Source organism: Haemaphysalis longicornis, unplaced genomic scaffold (assembly GCF_048455015.1).
Source record: "Haemaphysalis longicornis isolate Haplotype H1 unplaced genomic scaffold, Haemaphysalis longicornis Haplotype H1 scaffold_12, whole genome shotgun sequence".
Taxonomy (NCBI): Eukaryota; Metazoa; Arthropoda; class Arachnida; order Ixodida; family Ixodidae; genus Haemaphysalis; species Haemaphysalis longicornis.
The window spans coordinates 4,894,548-4,912,847 of NW_027526225.1; the positions used below are offsets into that span (position 1 = coordinate 4,894,548).

General features: G+C 47.6%; 2 protein-coding genes across 5 annotated transcripts in view; one reads left to right on the forward strand and one right to left on the reverse strand.

Moving 5' to 3' along the window:
• The window catches only part of LOC144162306 (FGFR1 oncogene partner 2 homolog), a 33,780-nt gene extending 30,372 nt beyond the window's left edge, over window positions 1-3,408 (reverse strand). For 2 of the 3 annotated variants that reach the window (XM_077692784.1, XM_077692783.1), the window contains exons 1-2: window positions 3,250-3,408; window positions 2,957-3,048 (exon numbers count right to left, since the gene is read on the reverse strand). In XM_077692784.1, the coding sequence (XP_077548910.1) occupies window positions 2,957-2,996 (40 nt within the window). In that variant the 5' untranslated portion in view covers window positions 2,997-3,048; window positions 3,250-3,408. The remainder of the gene's footprint in view (window positions 1-2,956; window positions 3,049-3,249) is intronic. The other variant, XM_077692785.1, reaches the window with a different exon arrangement.
• A 155-nt stretch (window positions 3,409-3,563) lies between these two features.
• On the forward strand, window positions 3,564-16,984 carry LOC144162309 (uncharacterized). Of its 2 annotated transcripts, none has more exons than XM_077692787.1 (6): window positions 3,564-4,270; window positions 7,734-8,248; window positions 9,834-10,037; window positions 12,136-12,401; window positions 14,749-15,174; window positions 16,457-16,983. In XM_077692787.1, exons 1-6 carry the CDS (start codon window positions 3,829-3,831, stop codon window positions 16,695-16,697), a joined length of 2,094 nt encoding a protein of 697 aa, XP_077548913.1. In that variant the 5' UTR covers window positions 3,564-3,828; the 3' UTR covers window positions 16,698-16,983. The 2 variants fall into 2 exon arrangements, with proteins under 2 accessions (XP_077548913.1, XP_077548914.1); XM_077692788.1 differs by having other exon boundaries at window positions 4,043-4,286; window positions 16,457-16,984.
• The last annotated feature ends 1,316 nt before the right edge of the window (window positions 16,985-18,300 follow it).

Here is an 18,300-nt window from a genome sequence, read left to right on the forward strand (position 1 = left end):
CAATCATTGAAAATTTCCTTAACATGTAAAATTTCAGCGGTCTTGTGTTCTCCCCATTTCAGTTGCTTGTTGTATGGCGTTATAAATGGTCTTCTTTTTTTCCAGTTCCTCATGTTTTTCATGCATGCCTTGTATGCCAAACCTCGGCTTTACTATACCCTTGCGCTGCTTTTATTAGTCATTCTTTACTTTTTTGCTTGCAATGTTAATGTGTATCAGAATATTGTATCTGTACCCCACTCCTGCTTGGGCCTCAAAAAGGCCTGCAGTATTTTTTAAATAAAATAAAATAAAAAGGTTGCACCTGCCAGTTTTTGAATAGACACCCACAACTTAAAAATAAATAATAACTAAGCAAAAATGAGAAGAACAAGAAAATATGCTGAAAACAATTACCTTTCCCAGGGTCAAACCTGCATATGTGACTAATTTCCGACCCATGAAAAACGGCACTCGTAGAATGCACGGTACTAGAAGTTATTACAACTCTGTACTTCATATGTATGGGTAGAATGTAGTTAAACCTGAGCAAACATTTTTGAATGCTTGTGCAGAGAGTCCCGCTAGCGGCTTATATTAGTAGAGCTTAGGTGTGCGTGTACACCACTATAGAGGTGCATTGTGCGCGTTTACTTGGTTGTTTGAGAAAGGAAACTTCAGTCCATTTCGAAGCTTTATCACACGAGCTAACCTGCGACACAGCGCTCACAATCTGAAATGCTTTTACACAGGGTATTACAAGAATAAACTAGCGTCTCTCGAAACTTTTCGGGGGGCAAACCTCCCTTTTGTTCACGCTCAAACTTCACACGACGGTCGCATTTTGTGCCTACTGTGTCTAACATTTGGAATGACAGCAGTACCTACCCACTTATTCAGAAATCGAACGAAAATGGCAAGATGCTGCATTTAAACTAAACATGGTGGTATTTTGTCTTCATGGTCCCTTTTATCCATGGAGGAAAGGAAAGCTCACAAGAGCAAGTTAAGTCTGCTGAAGCCAAAAACGTCATTTTAAAAGGCCTCCCTGTATTTTTTAGATGCGACGCATCTCTTTAACTCGCCTTGTCCCTCCATGCATGCATCCGGCGTCCATCCGCACGCCTCTCCCCCCATTCTCCTCGCCACTCCAGCTGCACGGTAACGCCACTCTCACCGCAGCGCCATCTTGCAATAGCGCTCGCTCCCCTCGCCATGCCAGCTGTGCATCAGCGTGCGTTAGCGCTCGGTTAACACATGCGCATGCACTACTCTCTCTCATTCCCCTCACCGTTAACGCGCGGTACATATAAACGCGATAACTGCGCCGCTCTGCTCAGTCGCTCCACCGCCGTCGCTCCGATGACATCCGATGATTTGAATGGAGACTAACAGGTCTGCTACCGCGATGGTCGGCGCAACCGTAACAAGCACCGCCCAGATGCGTCGCATCACCCCATGGTTTTCCCCCGCGGAAAGATGTGGTCAATTTTTTTCAGTTGTATTTTGCGCACCCTCCACCTACGCCTGTCAACCATTAGATGCGAGTTGGCCTTTTGCTGCCAATGGCAGTGGCCTTTTGAGGGCATGAAAAAGCCGCAGGGTTTCCACACTTGCCCAATGCGCCGATGGCTAGTGGGGCCACTCCTAAGCTTTCTTTCCTGCATCCCTTGAGCAATGTAATAAGGGGCAGTGGCACTTTATCCCACCTAAAAATGCGAGCCGAGTCGTGCTTACACCACTAAAAACCATTTCAAAAGACCTATGTCCGAAGATTAGACTGTGGTGGTGGTTAAGCAAGAGCAGGAGGCCGTCACTGATTTGTTTAATACAGCAACATAACCGCTGATGCCCAACGCACACACACATCATATGCGCTGCCAATGTGATACGCCTCCATCCCACTTCAGTGAGATGCATCCTAAATCCTCCACTTGCCTAGCATCAGAGACGCCGTTGGTGAAGCATCTTTTGACCTAGTTGCGCATCTACGAGTCTTGTGTCAAGTGATTCGGTCACACAGGACGCTTAACAGCACAATTTGGTCACACTGCAAGCGCCAAAGCTAGAGAGCATAGCCCTCTATGCGGTAAAACTATGTAAGCACAGGAAAAAAAACAAAAAACAAAAATTCAGAAAAGACGCTTTTTTATAACGCTCGAGCAAGACGTTGCAGGCTGCATGAGAAACATTTTGTAATGGCGCCTGGCTCAAGGCCCGTGGCAAGTGAGCATGCAAGGCACCGTCAATGCAATTACAATCCCTTTGCGCATATCACCCCTCGTCTTGGTTTCAGCACATCTGTCTCTGTGAGAAGCATCGTCTGCTGTGCTGCTGGAAAATAAAGTGCAGATCACCCATCTCAGTGCGTGACGCGGGAATTTTTCGCAGCCAAGCAACTACTTGTTGCATCATTGCTCTACCAATCAACAACATGATGTGTATTGTATGTAACATGCTCGAAGGCCTCTGCCTGCTTGATCCTCCCTTTATCCTCCCCCTCCCCCCCCCCCCCCCCACTTGTTTCTTTGTCTGCACCGTTTTTGACCCGTTTTTCTTCTATTGGCCTATAGTTTAGGACAACGTGGCAGGATACACTATATCATTACAATGCGCCCGGCTAAGCTGGGTTGGAATTTACCGAACAGACCTAGGGTTGAATTGAGATGCCGAGTCGTTACTGCGCAGCAATTTTGGAACGAACTTTGATGACAGCTACCGTTCGGTCTGCGCGGAACGTTAACCACGTCCAATAAAGGCCGCACACGCAAAACGTAGCACGACCAACTATAAACCGCTTCAACAGGCAAAGTGACCTGACACGGGGCGCATACAACTCGCTGCTGCTGTCCACGCAAGGCAATCGATGCTCTCCTACAAAAGCGCTGGCTGACGCCGTTTGCACCGACTGCATGCTCCACCCAAGTTACTAGGGCGGTGTGGTTGAACGGCATACTGAGCGGTGGGCGAGACTCACTGGGATGCTGTGTTCCGGGTGTGCCACTTGTCCCGAACATTCCAGGCGATGCTCTAGGTTGTCTTCCGAGCCCCAATGTCGCACTAGCAGCCCTGCAACCAACAATGCTTTTAAAGGCGGTGCATGGAGACATTCGTCAGGGTTGAGCGGCCGTGTCGAGAGCGGGCCACAATTTCGCTCACAAAAACAAAAGGACGTCCATCTAGAGCAGGCGGCTTGACTGCATACTGCTCATTTTACGTACAAAAACGAAATGTGTGCGGAATTATTCATCAGCACCGAAAAATACTCACGCAGTCAACTGAAACTGACAGGCCTCGCACAGCACCGTTATGATACAATTTTGGTTACCAACGGCTCGACCGGCTTTTGGCGGCTTGCATCGCTTTCGGCTTCGGCCACTTCGGCTGATGTCGGCCCTCTTACCGGGAAGTCTGAAACTGTATGTTCTAATAATGAACTGTGATAAGACGGACAATACAACAGCAATAAAAGTTTTATTGGCTGTCATTTGTTATTCAAAGGCGACCTTCTTAATTTTTTTCATTTTTTGCGTTTTTAGGCGTGGTGTTGGTGGTGTCACATTGGTCACATCGTCACGTGACTTTTTACTTTTTCGGGAACGGGCATGTTTTCGAAGGATGCATGGACGAAAGCACACGGAAGGAAAATCCTTCCCGTTCTTTGGTGGTGCAGTGAACCAGCCGTGGTTTCATCCGCGAGAACCTCGGACCTCCAAGTATCTTTATCAGTGGTCGTTTCAGTCTCCGGCCGAGACAGGTGACTCCAGAGTCACTGTCTGAAGGTGGAATCGCGCGCGTTCGTTTTCCGCGCCGTGCAGACGATTCTTGGCGCCCAGTACAAACCATCAGATGGCACGGCGAAAACGGCCCGCTGAATCAGACCAAGCGGACGCCGCCGAATGCCCGGCCAAACTTCAAGAAGTGGCTGGCAGGTCAACGGCCTTGTTTAACGGACATTTGTGGGAATCCCGCGTGGTTAAAGGTGGCCGATGCGAAGTGAACACCTACCGGCTTGACGGGAGCGCGGACAGTTGCAGCGCAGTGCCCGCAAGAAAGCAAACAGTCCTGACGCCTGGCTGCGGTGACTGCGAACTTGTGCGGCTGTGCGACTGGTCCAGTAGCTTAGAAGTGCTTGTGCTGCGCGCTGGACGAACCGTGCACGTTTGGGACCCGGAGAGCGACTCTTTCAAGACTCTGTCCAAAAATGCGGCCCCTGGTTGTGCCGTGCTGGACGGCCCAACACTGGCCTCGCTGTCGTCGAGTCGATTGCTTTTGGAGCCGCTACACCCATGTGCGTGGTCTCAACGGTTGTGTTTGTTTGTTTTTTAGAAAAATTTATGGCAGAAGGGAGCATTGCTTAGGGACTGTGAGATTTGCGGTAGATAGCAAAATAAACCCGTCTCTATCATTTAAATTCTTGGACAGCACCTGTAGATGCTGGCACGATTGTTTAATTACATTTGCGTCCTTGGTCCAGTTGTGTAACTTGTCATTTTGACAGCCGGCGCTGCTATCACAAACTGGTTTCTACAGGAGGGTTGGTTTAATGTACAGGTCCGCGCAGAAGTAAACGGAGCATGGGAGCGGTGGCCGAACTGCATCGCTGCGCCGCGTATGGGCGTTGACGGGAAACATGGAGCGCCGGTCAAAGAGTGTGTTCGCACTGCCCCCGCCACCCTATCTGATATGTTTAATCGCCGCTCTGCTGGCGTGTAATGCTCGGCGAGACGGTCTTCAAAAGGCAGCGTTGGGCTATAGAGGGGCGCTGGTTGCATTGGCGCTCGCAGGTATCAGCGGCGACCGAATCCGCTGCTCATGAGCTGGACGAAGCTGCGCGCGCCCGCAAACGTGCCTTGTTGCGCACCCTAAAGGGCGGCATAAAATTGGAGGCCACTGCGGTTTGGCATAGCATGTCATTGCGATATAATTAATTGTAAGCCGGCAACAAAATTGCCATGTACAATATAGAAAGCACATTAACAGACATTTTCCTTGTTTGGAAAAAAAAAAATCTCGCTTTCGAGATTTCTTCTTTAATTTTGATTTTGTCCCAAGTTATTGCAGCTGGTCAGTCCCGGTGGGTTCTAAAGAAAGGAAAATAAATGTCCATGCGGTGGAAATTTTGTATTGGAGAACACCGTAAAGAATAGGTACAATCGTTGCCCGCTATTACAGCGGGCCTCATACGGCTCATATTTTGTTGTCGCATTAAAACCGAGGTTGTTATTTTTAACGAGCACCTTAAATTATTTAAGAAAGTGCTGCAGATTTAAATAAAACTCCGCATTGAATTGAAAGACTGCTTCAGCGCATGGCCTCAATGTCTTGCAAAAACGCGCCGTCAAGGCCTCAAAATGACCGATGACGAGTTTAGTCGTCATGGCCGATGGCGACCATACTGTTAATCGGTTAATTTGGTACAAAATGTTATGATGGGTATCATCGTCAATGGGAGCGAAAGGGTTAATGCGACAATCAAATATGCGCCGTACGAGGCCCGCTGGAATAGCAGGCAACGATTGTACCTATTGTTTACGGTGTTCTCTAATACAGAATTTCCACCGCATGGACATTTTCTATTTTCCTTTCTTCAAAACATACCAGGACTGACCGGCAGCAATACCTTTGGACAAAGCCAAAATTAAAAAAGAAATCTCGTAAGCGAGGTTTTTTTTTCCGAATTTGGAAAATGTCTGTGAATGTGCTTTCTATATTGTACATGGCAATTTTGTTGCCGGCTTACAATTAATTATATCGCAATGACGTGCTATGCCAAACCGGAGCGGCCTAGAATTTTATGCCGCCCTTTACAGCGCGCAACAAGGCTTGTTTGAGGGCGGGCGCAGCTTCGCCCAGCTCATGAGCAGCGGATTCAGTCACCGCTGATGCCAGCGAGCGGAAATGCAACCAGCGCCCCTCTATAGCCCAGCGCTGCCTTTTGAAGACCGTCTCGCCGAGCATGACACGCCAGCAGAGCGGCGATTAAACATATCAGATAGGGCGGTGGGGGCAGTGCGAACACACTCTTCGACCGGCGCTCCATGGTTCCCGTCGGCGCCCATACGCGGCGCGACGATGCAGTTCGGCCACCGCTCCCGTGCTCCGTTTACTTCTGCGCGGACCTGTACTTGACTCCGAACTGTGATGCAACAGGTACGCAAGACTTGTTTCCTATCTGTTTCTTGTGTCTTATAGTTCACGACCATTGTAGTGTAACACCAAAACGTTCTAACATCAACTTGGGCGCTGCGTATATTTGCACAGCTTCAACTTTCAAGCTTTCCCGCAAGGGTATATGTGATGCCGAGTAGGAAAGTTGTCTCCGAAGTTAAAACTGGTGTCATCGTGGAGTGGCGTAATTTGCAATGATGTGAGCAGCATATCTAGGTTTCAACAAAGCACCTCTAAAACCTGCTTGCTACGCTACCGTAACCTTTAAGGCACGTGCTCAGAACAGGCTGTAGGAAGGCTTTCCTAAATGTTAACATTGATGCCCTTTGCAAAGTGTGCATCTGGATGTGAAAATGATACAAGTACCGCTGCTAGTAGTGTGGCTTTACAAGGTGGTTCAAAGCAGAGTCTTCTGTACGAAAGGTCATTGTTAGAAGCAATAGAATGACCGTGGCACAGTTTAATGTTGAAACATTGACCACTTCTATCCTGCTACCATACTTGAAACATTTATGCTACTGGAAATGCTCTGCTTGCATATTCATGTGCAAAACTTGTAGAGAATTGCTGTGCTTTGAACCAACTGAAAAGCGAGTCGCCACCTGTATCATTGCATTAGCTTACCCGTGCTTCAGATGCTAGCAGCAATGAATGTGATTGCCCTTCATTCATGTCTTCTGCTGAACTCTTTTAGAACAGAAAACAGGGAAGATTGGCGTAGACTCATAGTATTCATGCAGCTTAACAGATAAAATGCAGAGGTAAAGAAACATCATCGGTCACTGCACACGCAACTATATTTAATTGATATAAAAAAGAATATTTTTTTTTTATTCTTTGAGCCGTTGGCCATTTTGGGTGACAGGGACTTTGAATCTTTTACCCACCGAATTGACTAATGCTTTTTGTATTAAAAGCATTTCACAAAAAAGCTTATTCCTCCAGAAGCACATCTGAAACTAATTTAATAGTACCAATTTTTTTAAACATTTTTTCTGCACCTTATTTCAATTCTCGATTGCCTGTCTCAACAGTTCCGTCTGCTCTTATCGGCTGTCTTACATATTAGTTGTCTATAATTTATGGCAACCACGAGTAATATCAATTGAAACCTAGCCATGACTTACGAGGAGGGAGAAACCTTTGAAAATGATGGCCATGCTTTTGTAGACAGCACCTGTGCTGTCAAATACAAGTGCTGTAGTAAAAACAAAAGTACAGTAAAGCCTCGTTGAAAGAGACACTTGGTTATAAGAGACATGTGAGTGGTGGAAATGGTTAGGATGGTTCTCCTATGCTCGCAATGCTAGCAACATTGCATACAAGAGACCTTGGTTATAAGAGACATGTTTCCCAGGTGCCTTGAGTGTTTTTTGTAATGAAGCTTTGCTGTATAGGCAAGCTGTCTTCCTTGACTGCATGCTGGGACGTAGTACAGTGATAGCTCTTGGTCACATTTTGTATTCCGTGCAGTCAGGCACCTTTGGTCAAATCTTCTGGCAATGTTTATTCGAGCAAGCACTTCTGCAGCATCCTTGCAATTGGAGTCTTTCTCGAAGCAAGTTACGGTTGCACATTTCCAGTGGACATGCCCCGAGCTGCGATCTCCCTGACCGAACAAGAGTCTGCCCGAGCGGTCCTGACCGGTGCAAGCCTCCAGGTTTCGGTCACCAAGGAGGATTCTCCCCAGGAGCCCCACTGGGTTCTCCTGTGTGTCCTGGCCTTAGAGGAAGGTGTTGGCTTCTTCGCAGCCTCTGGGGGTCAAGTGACACGAGTTGCGGCGAGCGTCTTCCTGGGCTCCCTCTACGAGAAACTCTGCGTGACCGCGTGTTGTGTGAGACTGCCGGCGACTGCGTCAGTGTCCTCCCTGGACCACCTTCAGGCGGCGTTTCGCGAGAACCTCACTGTTGTGTGCACTGCGTCCGGATCCGTTCTGGTGACGTGCTCTGGACAGCCCCAATGCAGGTGCCAGCTGCCCTGCTCGAACGTGGTGCGGCTCCAGGGGAGCTTCTGCTGGGGAAGTCTGGATTTCGTGGTAGTGTGGCCTTCCTCTGGTGGCGCACTGGTTGTTCGACGGGAGTCAGGCTGCCGGCTTGAGGTGTGTAGCCTGAAATGGCTTCCATTCAGTACCTTTAAGACTTATAAGAAGAGCGCAAAAGAGTGGAGGGGACGGATGGGATGGCACTGAGCTCACTAGAATGAATGAAGGAATTTATTGATAGGAAAAATTGAGAGGAAAGCTCACCAGAAGGCGTAGTTTGTCTCACCTAGGTGTGGACACCAGAACGCCTGCTACAGTTAAACCTGGATGTAACGAAGTTCACAAAAATCTGCATTTTTTTGTTACATCCAGGTTTTCGCTACATGCAGGTTTAGAGTTGAAGCTCGCAGGAGTGAAGCATAAACGAAACCAATATGCCAGGCATCAGTGATGCTGAACTCACCCTTGTTCAAGGATATATTTCACACTGAAAAACTGCGTCATTTGCGCTTGCTGCTACTACACGGCCCCCGAATTCACAAACGTAACAAAGTATCACTTTTGCGTTTTGACACTTTTCGGTGCCTTAACGAGTTTCAAGAACCAAACTTACGCTGAAAGGGTGCCTTTTTGCAAACTTCATTCTTTTTTCTGCAGTCAAAATTGTTGAAGGGATGCTAGCTGGGACACTGTACCGGGCGGTGACGTTCTTTGTTTTTGCTGGCGGAGACGGCATTTAAAATTTGCGAACTTGTCTTGAAGAAGACAAAGCTTTTCGTATTCAGGTAGCAGAATTATCCATGAACCCATACCACAGATATTGGGGGGACACGTGCAACTACACGCCGACAAGCAGGCCTTGCACCTAACCGACGCTGCACTCGCACGAGGAAACGCACCAGAGATTGTGGTGCGTACCTTGACTCATCAGCGTAGCGAATTCGTTACATCCAGGTTAATCGTCGCGATGCCTTCGTTTCATAGAGGTCACAAACATATGGGCTTCAATGAAGGTGGAAATTGGGATTTGAAAAACTTCGTTAAATCCAGGAGTTCGTTGCATAGAGGTTTGTTACATCCAGGTTTAACTGTAGTGGGGGGGGATGGCAGATGGATAGAGGGGAGAGAGAGAGCGGGTATTAAAACACACATATGAACAAGGGGAGAAAGAGAAGAAAAAAAGAAGGAAGGTCTAGTAAACACTTGACTGGTTTCTCTTTTTTTTTTCTCTTTCTGTTTCCTTTCGAACATTCATGTTTGATGCAAAAGCCAGAGTCCTGCCACCGTCTGCACTGTAAACATGGTGTGCAAACACGAGGCTAAGGCCGCACAGAGCCACACCAAAGCAAAGTGGGCATGCTCACTTGGCAGCGCACTGCATCGAGCGTCAGTGCTACCCTTCCTGTTTGTTTTAGACACGAGGACCGTACAGTTTGCGAAGAAGGGAAGTAGATGTGTGAACAACGTGTCGATCACCTTGTTAGAAAAAGAGTTTAGGTTCCTTGATGGAACTTAGTCATGACATTGCTTCATTTCCCTGTTCAGCAGTCAGTGTTTCACGCGTTTTCTTTTTTTTTTCCAGAATATTTGCTTCTGGACTAAGACTGTGGTTGATGATCAGCGTTTGTGCGTCCCTCCCTTCCTCAGTTCGTGTGTATTTGCGCTGTTTTACGACGTGTTGCCTGGCCATTGCCTCTTGCAGGTTGGTGACTGCATAGAAGCCGGCCTAGACGTTTCGTGCGGAGACGCCCTGGGCTTGGGCAGCGAGCAGGTCTTGACCTGGGAGCCGGCTAGTGGCCAGATCCACTGCTTGCAGCCGGGACAATCCGTTGCACAGGAAGAAGTTGCAACAGCTGGACAATCTACCCTGCAAGGCCTCATTGACCTCCTGCAGCACCACTCTGGTGTAAGTGCCGAAAGAATCTTGGATGTCCCTAGGGATCACACCCTGAATTTCCCCCTTAACCCTCTCAGTGCCCTGGCTGAATATATGTACTCGAACGGGACTTTCTATTTCATCGACTGTACAGAAGCAGCCCATCCTGCATGATGCATAGCATCAATTAAACAAGGTGACAGGCTACATGTATTGATTGAGAACGTTCTTACACAAAAATCAGTTTACTTAAAGAAAAAAAAAACATGATTGCAGCGGCTTCAAACCAGGCCCTTAAAATAGGAACCAGAGACTCTACCTCAAAGCCGCAAAGTTCGAATGCTGGGTCCACTTTAGCAGTTGGTCAAAAGGATGTCGCTAGTGTTGAAAGCACAAACCAGAAGATGGCACTAGGTGCCTTCACTTCTGTATCGTATATGAAACGGAATGACGCATCCAAAGAGCGGTGATGATCGATGGTTATTTTCCTGAGCTTTTGTATCAGGATGATGTCACCTCACCGTGGAAGTCTAGAGAAACTAGTACGTCAAAGCAATTAAAGCAGCCCTGAAACACGTTCTTAGTATGGTCAGTAGTAAGCTTGTGCGGTCGTGAGGTTGGGGGCTAAGGGCATTTAAAAAGAGTAGTATCACCTTTTTACAAACAGCACTAGGCTGAGAGTTACGTTGCAAAGCTTGCCGCAGTTGTGTGAAATCGCATCCGTCGGAGTGTGAAGCTTCTCAGTCAGGGTCACAGAGAGAAAGAATGTTTCACAAGCAAGAAAGCTTTACTAGGCGTTGCCCTGGGGTTATCAGGCATGCTAAAAACAGCGGCGATCCAGCCAAGGTCACACAGTGAAAGAATGCCACGTGAGCAAGAAAACTCAGAGCCCCTTTCTTAGGAGAAAGATGTTAGAATGCAAAGCTTCCTCCTATGCAACCTGAGTCTAATCAAAGTCCAAAATCCGCACTCCCAAAGTCCAAAGCCAATGGCCATGCAGTGAACCCAGAGGAAATGCTGACCAACTTGAATGTGATGGTGGTGCAATCGGATAGATGTCGGCCTCATAATTCTTGTGTCATCATCGTCATGTGCCCGCCCATTGTGTAAAGTTGGCTTTCCTGCAGTGTGTTTTAGGTGACAACGCCGCCATCAATGAGACTGCAAAAGATGTTGCTAAGCGATGTCCCGGGGTATCAGGCATTCTTTATTTGCAATGGAGAGCGCAGTAGCTGCGCAGAGTGTGACAGTATGCAGAAAAGGTTGGTGGCTGTATAGCCAAGTTGCAGCTTATGTGGCCTTATCTCCTGGGATTTTTGGGGTGTATCGCCTTTGTTGTATCGCAGTTGTTTCTCAAAAGCCGTATGACGCTATTGCTCGCCCCACCCAAGCACTGCCGCTGGCATTCACCTTAGCGAAACGACTTTCAATTTTTTTTTTTCCAGGTGCTTGCTTAAATCAGTTTTAACTACTTTATGACCACCTTGCCTTTTTTGCTTCCCATGCTTGAAATTCGTTTATTGTCAGTGTCCAGCCTGTTGTCACCTCCCCAACACGCCCATACTTTCCGTCTAGGAATATACTTGTACTTACGGTTCTCAGTTTCTCCTCAAAATCTGTTCTGGTCTATCAAATCTCCTTATGCTGCTTTGTTTGTGGCTTTGCCATGGGAGACTCATGGAGGTCTGCCCAGCATTGCTTGGTTCACTTGTAAACGTGCCTTGATGTCAAATTTTAAGTAAAGAACAAGGATGTCTTCCCTCATTTCTTGGAGCTCTCTTTTTTCATTTGTTGTACCTCTAAGTGTTTCCCAGTTGTGATTTCTTCAAGGGTGACAGAAAACAACGTAGTGATTCCCGAGTGCCAAAAATCTCTCGTACAGTTGAAGGTAAACATTTGACAGAGGTCTGCCTCGCTGGGTAATTATGAATGAGAAATGTAATTACACATTCGAGCCAATGGCACAGAGAATGGAGAACCTAACGTTTCGTAACCGAGCGAAACGTCAGGTTTTCCTTGTATGTTCTGTACCTTTGGTTGGAGTGTGTAATTATATACCTCTGGGTACAGTGTGCCTAACAGCAAAGAAATGTGGGGTTTAGGTGTGATTCGAATCGCGGTCGCGCAGGCAAGTCGGGCTGCGCTGCAGAAGTTCCGGAGAGCCCGAGAGCGTGCAGAAATGCTCTTGCACGAAGCCACGGGCCGAATGCCGGCCGGAGACAGCATGGACCTCGCGGGAGTTCTTCCTCCGGAGCGATTGGCCATCAAGGCGGTGGAGGAGCCGTCATCCAGAGTGGAGGAGGTGGAGGGGAGCGCCAAGCTGCGGAGCTCGTGGGCTCATGTCTGGGGCCGCTACCTCCTGCTGGGCTGGCGATTCGGCTGGCCAACGTCGCTGTGAGTGCTCCAGTCGCTGCATGCCTGTTGTGGCACTGAGAGAAGAATCGGAGCGTGATGCTGTGCGCAGCACACGTAACTGCACACCCTGCATTGGTGGCCAATCCCTTGAATGGCAAATGAGCGAGAAAGAAATGCCTAGGGGAATTGGCCTAGAAAAGGGTGCCCATCCAAGAGCGTCAGGGGTAGTTGTCCCTCGTCATAGCATTGCACCTCTGAGTTGCCTCTTTCATGCTCTTCTTGTACTTTTCTGCGCTGCTGCTGTCAGCAGCTTGTTAATTAAGGCAACACCTTTGAACTTTTGCCAAAGAAATTTTTTAAAATTTTGTTTGCAAGTATAAGAGTGGACTCGCTGGCATTCAGTGTGTTCATGAGTTTTGAATGTACACTCGGTATTGAACTTTGCCAATACTAGTAGCTGTTGTGGCAATTCAGCCGTAGGTTTGCGGGGTGGGTTATGCGGTTGTGCAGTCACCTTTGCAAATGCTACAAATATAGCTATGCGGCAGGTGGCATATGTTGGAAACAGCTGAATTAGGTGTGCTGCTGAGCACGAGGTTGCAGATTGGATTCCCGGCCTCGGCGGCCGTGTTTCTGATGGAGGCAAAAAGAAAAAAAAACACCCGTGTGTGCGAGATTTCAGCGCACGTTGAAGATCCCCAGGTGGTCAAAATTAATCCAGAGCCCTGGACTAGGGTGCGCCTCGTCGCCTGCGCTGCATCGGCGCATTAAACCCTACAAAATCAATCAATCAATGAATCAGATGTCCTCACATGTCATCTACAACTTCCTTAGTATGGTTTAAAACAATAGTTGATTGAGGCAAACAATTAACATAAATTGCAAAGCTCATTAATTGGTTACTTTTGTGATAGTGGTCTTCACCCCACACTACATAACACATGGCATTTGCTTAACCTCTCATTTGTCTAGGGCTCTGTTAATTCTTAACCCTTTGAGGGTCACGGCCGTACATGTACGGCATCGGCAAACACTTTTAAAATGGTCAATGACGTACATGTATGGCATTGCTTGTATCTTTAAAAAGCGTGCCTTTTTCGCCAACTTCTCTTGCTTGGCATGTGCTGCCACACTTCGGAAATACGTCAAATTATTTTCTTCCGCTGATGGCTCTTCTTTTTATTTTTTATCATTTGCTTCAGCGGCGCGCCGGCTATCGTTCGAGCTTCCGCTAACAAGGGGGTGCAGTGCGCTGGGTATCGTCCACCTGGCGCCTGGGCACCTCTCGCTTCTTGCGCCTGCCACAGACCAAGGTCGCCTGCGAAACTAATGAGGCTCTTTTCTCGTTTTCTTTTTGCATTTTACGAGCGGTGCGCCGCCTATCACTCCCGCATCTGGCCGCGAGCAGCGGCTGGTTTTGGCATTGTCCTCCGGGCGCTTCCCGCTTTTTCCACCCGCGAAACTGATGTCTATCTGAGTCTGATTTCGATTCACTCAAAAGGTGCCGGCTTGTTACTCTCTCGTTTTTATTTAGAGTTTTTTTTGTTACTCATGAATAAACCACACGTATGTTACAACACAAACGATTTTTTTGTCACTTTATGGTCACCCTGAAAAAATTACGATAATTTTTTGTCAAAATAGATTCATCCGAAGAATTTACATCGGCAATAAAAAAAATCGACCCTGGGGGGTCGCATTTAGCAAAAAAATTCGACCCTCAAAGGGTTAACTTGTACATCCTGTATGGATGCATTTATTTCGTGCCCTATGATTTGAAATTGGGAAGCATTTGTGACAACCATGCAGTCTGGATACTCCTGTCTGCAAAAATCACTGCTGTGTTACCATACCTTCTGCTCAAAAAATGCCAAATGGTTAGGCAGTCTGAAGTGAGGAATTTGGTGAATTGCTTGTGAAATGTACGTGCATATGCAAGGTGGGGGGGGGGGGGACACTTTACATAAACAGTAAACCCTCGATAACAAAGCCTTCAACACAGGAAATGCAGTTTTATTGTAAGCAGCCCTTCACGAATGATTTGCTCACTGTAAAAAAACTTCGATTGTGCTGCTGAGTCCGAGGATGCGGCTTTGTCGCGCCCATGGTGGCTGCTTTGTTGATGGAGGAGGCGAAAAGCGAGAACACGTGTGTGTCAATTTTTTCGGCACATGTTAAAGATCCCCAGATGGTGGCAATTAATCTTGAGGAGCCATCCACTAGGGCGCACCTCATATCGCAGCTGTCGCTTCAGCGCAATAAACCCCACAATTGATCAGTCTGTGATAAAAACTTCGCATAAACTGAGAATTTGAATAAAGCGATTTTGTTATAATGAGTGCTTACTGTATACATACCTAACTACGTTGCCGGTTCTGTTCCACAGGGAGCTACCACCCGCGATCCTGGTGGTGTGTGCGGGTGTCACCATGAGCGTACGATCATCGCTCAGGGGCGGGGAACTGGTGGTGCAAGCCAGCTGCCGCCTTCCAGGAGGCAGCGGAAAGGGACCCCTGACCCTGTGCGTTGTGGGGGGCACACTGGTGCGGCACCAGTGCGAGGTCGATCCGCACCAGCTGCCCTGGCTCCACGGAGGGGCGCTTCCACCACGATTGGCGCAGTGGTCCCTGGTCGCGACGCAACCGCGCTGCCACCTGGTGGCCCCGACAACGGCCTCCTGGAAGCTGGCCACCCTGGAAGGCCTCACGCGGCTGCCCAACGGACTGTACGCCTGCTGCGACGGCTCGTCCCCACTCTTCCAAGCCAGCGTAGAGTGTGCTCCAGGAAGCAACCAGCTTTGCCTCCGCGCACAGTAGGTCTCTTCCGAGCAAGCTTTTACGTGCACTTGCAGATTGCAGTAATAATGTTATCAGTAGAGTGGGGACCCAGGGGAAAGCTTTCGTGCCAGTTAAAGTATGAGCATTGACTGCGTACCATGAACAGGACTGTGCCATTCCAGATGCAGGGTTTTGTATGGGTGGAACAAAGGGAGTATCCAATATATTCGCAATGGCACCTTAGTGGCCAAGGTGTTGTGCTGTCAAGCCTGAAGATACGGGTTTGATCTTCGCTGCGCTGGAATTATCTTTTTTTTTTAACTTTAAAAACAAAAACAGCTCGTGTGTTGAGATGTCGGCACATGTTAAAAGACGCCAGGTGGTCAAAATTAATCCGGAGCCTTCCAGTACAGCGTGGCTCGTACGTGCATGTGCAGATATGGCTTGTACCAACCCTTCAGAATCCAGGAGACTGTTGTTAATTGTGTGCAGGTTATTTCAGTTGTATTTAGCAATATGTCGACCACGTTTTCGGGTACTTTTAGGGGTTGCAAGCTATGTATTTCGATTTTGGTTAATTTCTTTTCTATTGCATTGTTTTAGGCTTTAGCAGTTCTGGTGGGGTCGTAGTGTTTTACAATTTTTGTTAGCTATTCTCCCATATTTTTTGCTTGCATCAGGCAGTTCACCAAGGAAGTCTTTTATGCAAGGCAATTGGACAAGTAATTTCTGACACAGATTGAATTTTAGTTGTTGGACTTGGTGGAGACAAGTAATGTTTTCATTAGAACCGTTGCAGTGAGTGACAGGGTGACCCCGCTTATGCAATATTCCACCCTGAAACAATCTTCAACTTTTATTGCTGAGCAATGTTTCATTCAGTCAAGACATTTTGACATTCCTTTTCACAAAAAGAAATCTTATCCAAGAAATTGTCACAAAATGAGAGCTGTCTTGCAACTTCGTTCGATGATGCGCTTTTCAGAAAAGGTGGACAACAGTTTCATAGTTTGTGACCCCTTGTCCCGTTTTCGCCTGGACAGTCCCATCTTTCTGCCCAATAAAGGACCACAGGCCATTCATGGAGGTGGAAGGAATCAAAACTACAATTTCTCGTATACACGTAATTTTTAAAGAAATAGACACTTTGTAGGCTTTTCTGTGTTATGGAATTGTTGCTGAATGCTGAATTCATTCAAACTATGGTGCTGAACTGTGAACTCTTTGTTCCAGAGTTGATGGACTTGTCAGCTGGATGGAACAGTGAAGTGGCACTCTTACCAAGCCCACTCTTGTTTTGCTCCCCCATGCTCCTAGGGACAAGGAGCAGCTATCGTTCTTCGAGCACTGGCTACGGCTACGGCTACTTGGTGGCGGGGTGAGCGCGGAGTGCACCTGTTCGCCGAGCGTGCAAGCCCGGCTCGTTGAGCTGCTTCGTCAGGAAGCACAGCATGTCCACGCCCTGCTGCAAGAGCCCTATGTACAAGTTCGCCGTGCTCTACACAACGTGGAATGGCAGACTGACTTTTTCGCACAGTTGGTCGCAGACAAGGCCTAATGCCGTGTTATCAACGGTCACACCGCCGGTTTTAACTCCTGTGTAAGGTGAACCAACCTAGAAGGTACTAAACCCAGTAAAAAAAACAGGATTTTAAGCGTTTTTTTTTTTTTTTTTTGACATGGTGGAAATGATGCAAGCGTTGCAAGTGGACGCCTTGTACATAATAAAAAACGTGGCTGAAATGTCTGGGTGATTTTTCAATGAAAACACGAGCGTCGCGCTTGGTTGCAGCCAAGGTGGGTGGAAACAGGGCTGCCGTTAATAACACTGCCTAATACAGCGTTTATTTTTGCATGAACTGCTGCTTCCATGACTAAAATGTAATAGCTGTGTGACTGCTGTAGAAGGGCAACGCTAGCTGCGTTGTCGAAAATGAAGCAGTCTGCCTTCTTTACGTAAGGCGTGTGCTTTTGGATGCAACGGGAAAGACTGGCAGTCTTGCCATTCCATGGCGGTCATTTTTGCATCGCGGTGGCTACAGTAGCACAATCCAAACTGTGTCGACTTCAGTCACCATTTAGTTCACCGACAAATTATGAAATTTTCGTCGACTTCGTCAAAATTGCCCATATTGCCTCGGCACCCTAAATGCAACAACTCATTTGGTTTTGATGTTGCCAACACCCGCACACTCGCACACCCTTGAGCAGTGGGAGAGCTGGCTTTAGCTCATGGGTCAGGAGTTTCTGGTGATACATGCCCGGGCCACCGCAACATAACATGGACTACTGGACTAGGATGTTCACCCACCGCCCACGGTCTCGTTCAATAATAAAAATGCTCTCCAATACAACCCAATCTGTCAAAAATTTGTTTCATATCTGAGATTAGGCTACAATGCTTAAAGGGGCCATGTAGACAAAATACAAGTTTGTTTTATTCGAAATATTATGTGTTTTATAGTGCCCCCCCCCCCCCCCCCCCCAGCACTTGTCCGGATGCAAACGATGTTTTATTCACAGAAATTAATCAGTTTAAGTTAATATTTTGATTTTCCCACCAAATCGTGTGTTTTCGTGGTCCGAAATGACATCACAGGAACCGACCACTCTGAAGCTGATTGCGAAGCCTTGTTTACCGTTAGTGAACCTAGATGGCGCCACCACACCGCGGCAAGCCATTTTCTGCCTCTGGTTTGTTTTTGATCGTATTTAAACCTGGCTTGTTTTTGTTCAGGGAGAAAATAATCGTTTCGTGGAACATAATGCTCGCTCGACAAATATGGTCACGTAAGACACCGTTGCTTGGCCAGTGTCATCTGAAACAACCCCAAAGCCCCGCAGTCCTGTGCAGCTAAACCAAGCATAGTGCACGCAGTACCAACAGCAGCACGCATCGGTACTTCTATGTTTACGTCTGCTTTCGTAACTTCCACTGTTTGTCCCGCCATTCTTACTGATATAAAAAAAATGTGCCCTGAATTTAAGCGCGAATAGCTCGTTTGGCAAGCTTATAAGCCCTGCCTAATTTGCGTTTGCTTTTGCCGGCCTCCGCCAATCGCAGAGCTGGCTGGTATGACATCATAGCTTCTGTTGCGGGAAATGAGCTAGTGGGTCGCATGTCCATTCCCTTTTTTCCTAATTATGTAGCTTATTTCAGC

Bases quoted from the DNA above. Each gene is read 5' to 3' on its own strand.
- LOC144162309 (XM_077692787.1), top strand. From the start codon at position 3,829: ATGGCACGGCGAAAACGGCCCGCTGAATCAGACCAAGCGGACGCCGCC. The intron at 4,271-7,733 runs GTGCGTGGTCTC...GCACATTTCCAG, and splicing joins TTTGGAGCCGCTACACCCAT to TGGACATGCCCCGAGCTGCG. The intron at 15,175-16,456 runs GTAGGTCTCTTC...CCATGCTCCTAG, and splicing joins CAGCTTTGCCTCCGCGCACA to GGACAAGGAGCAGCTATCGT.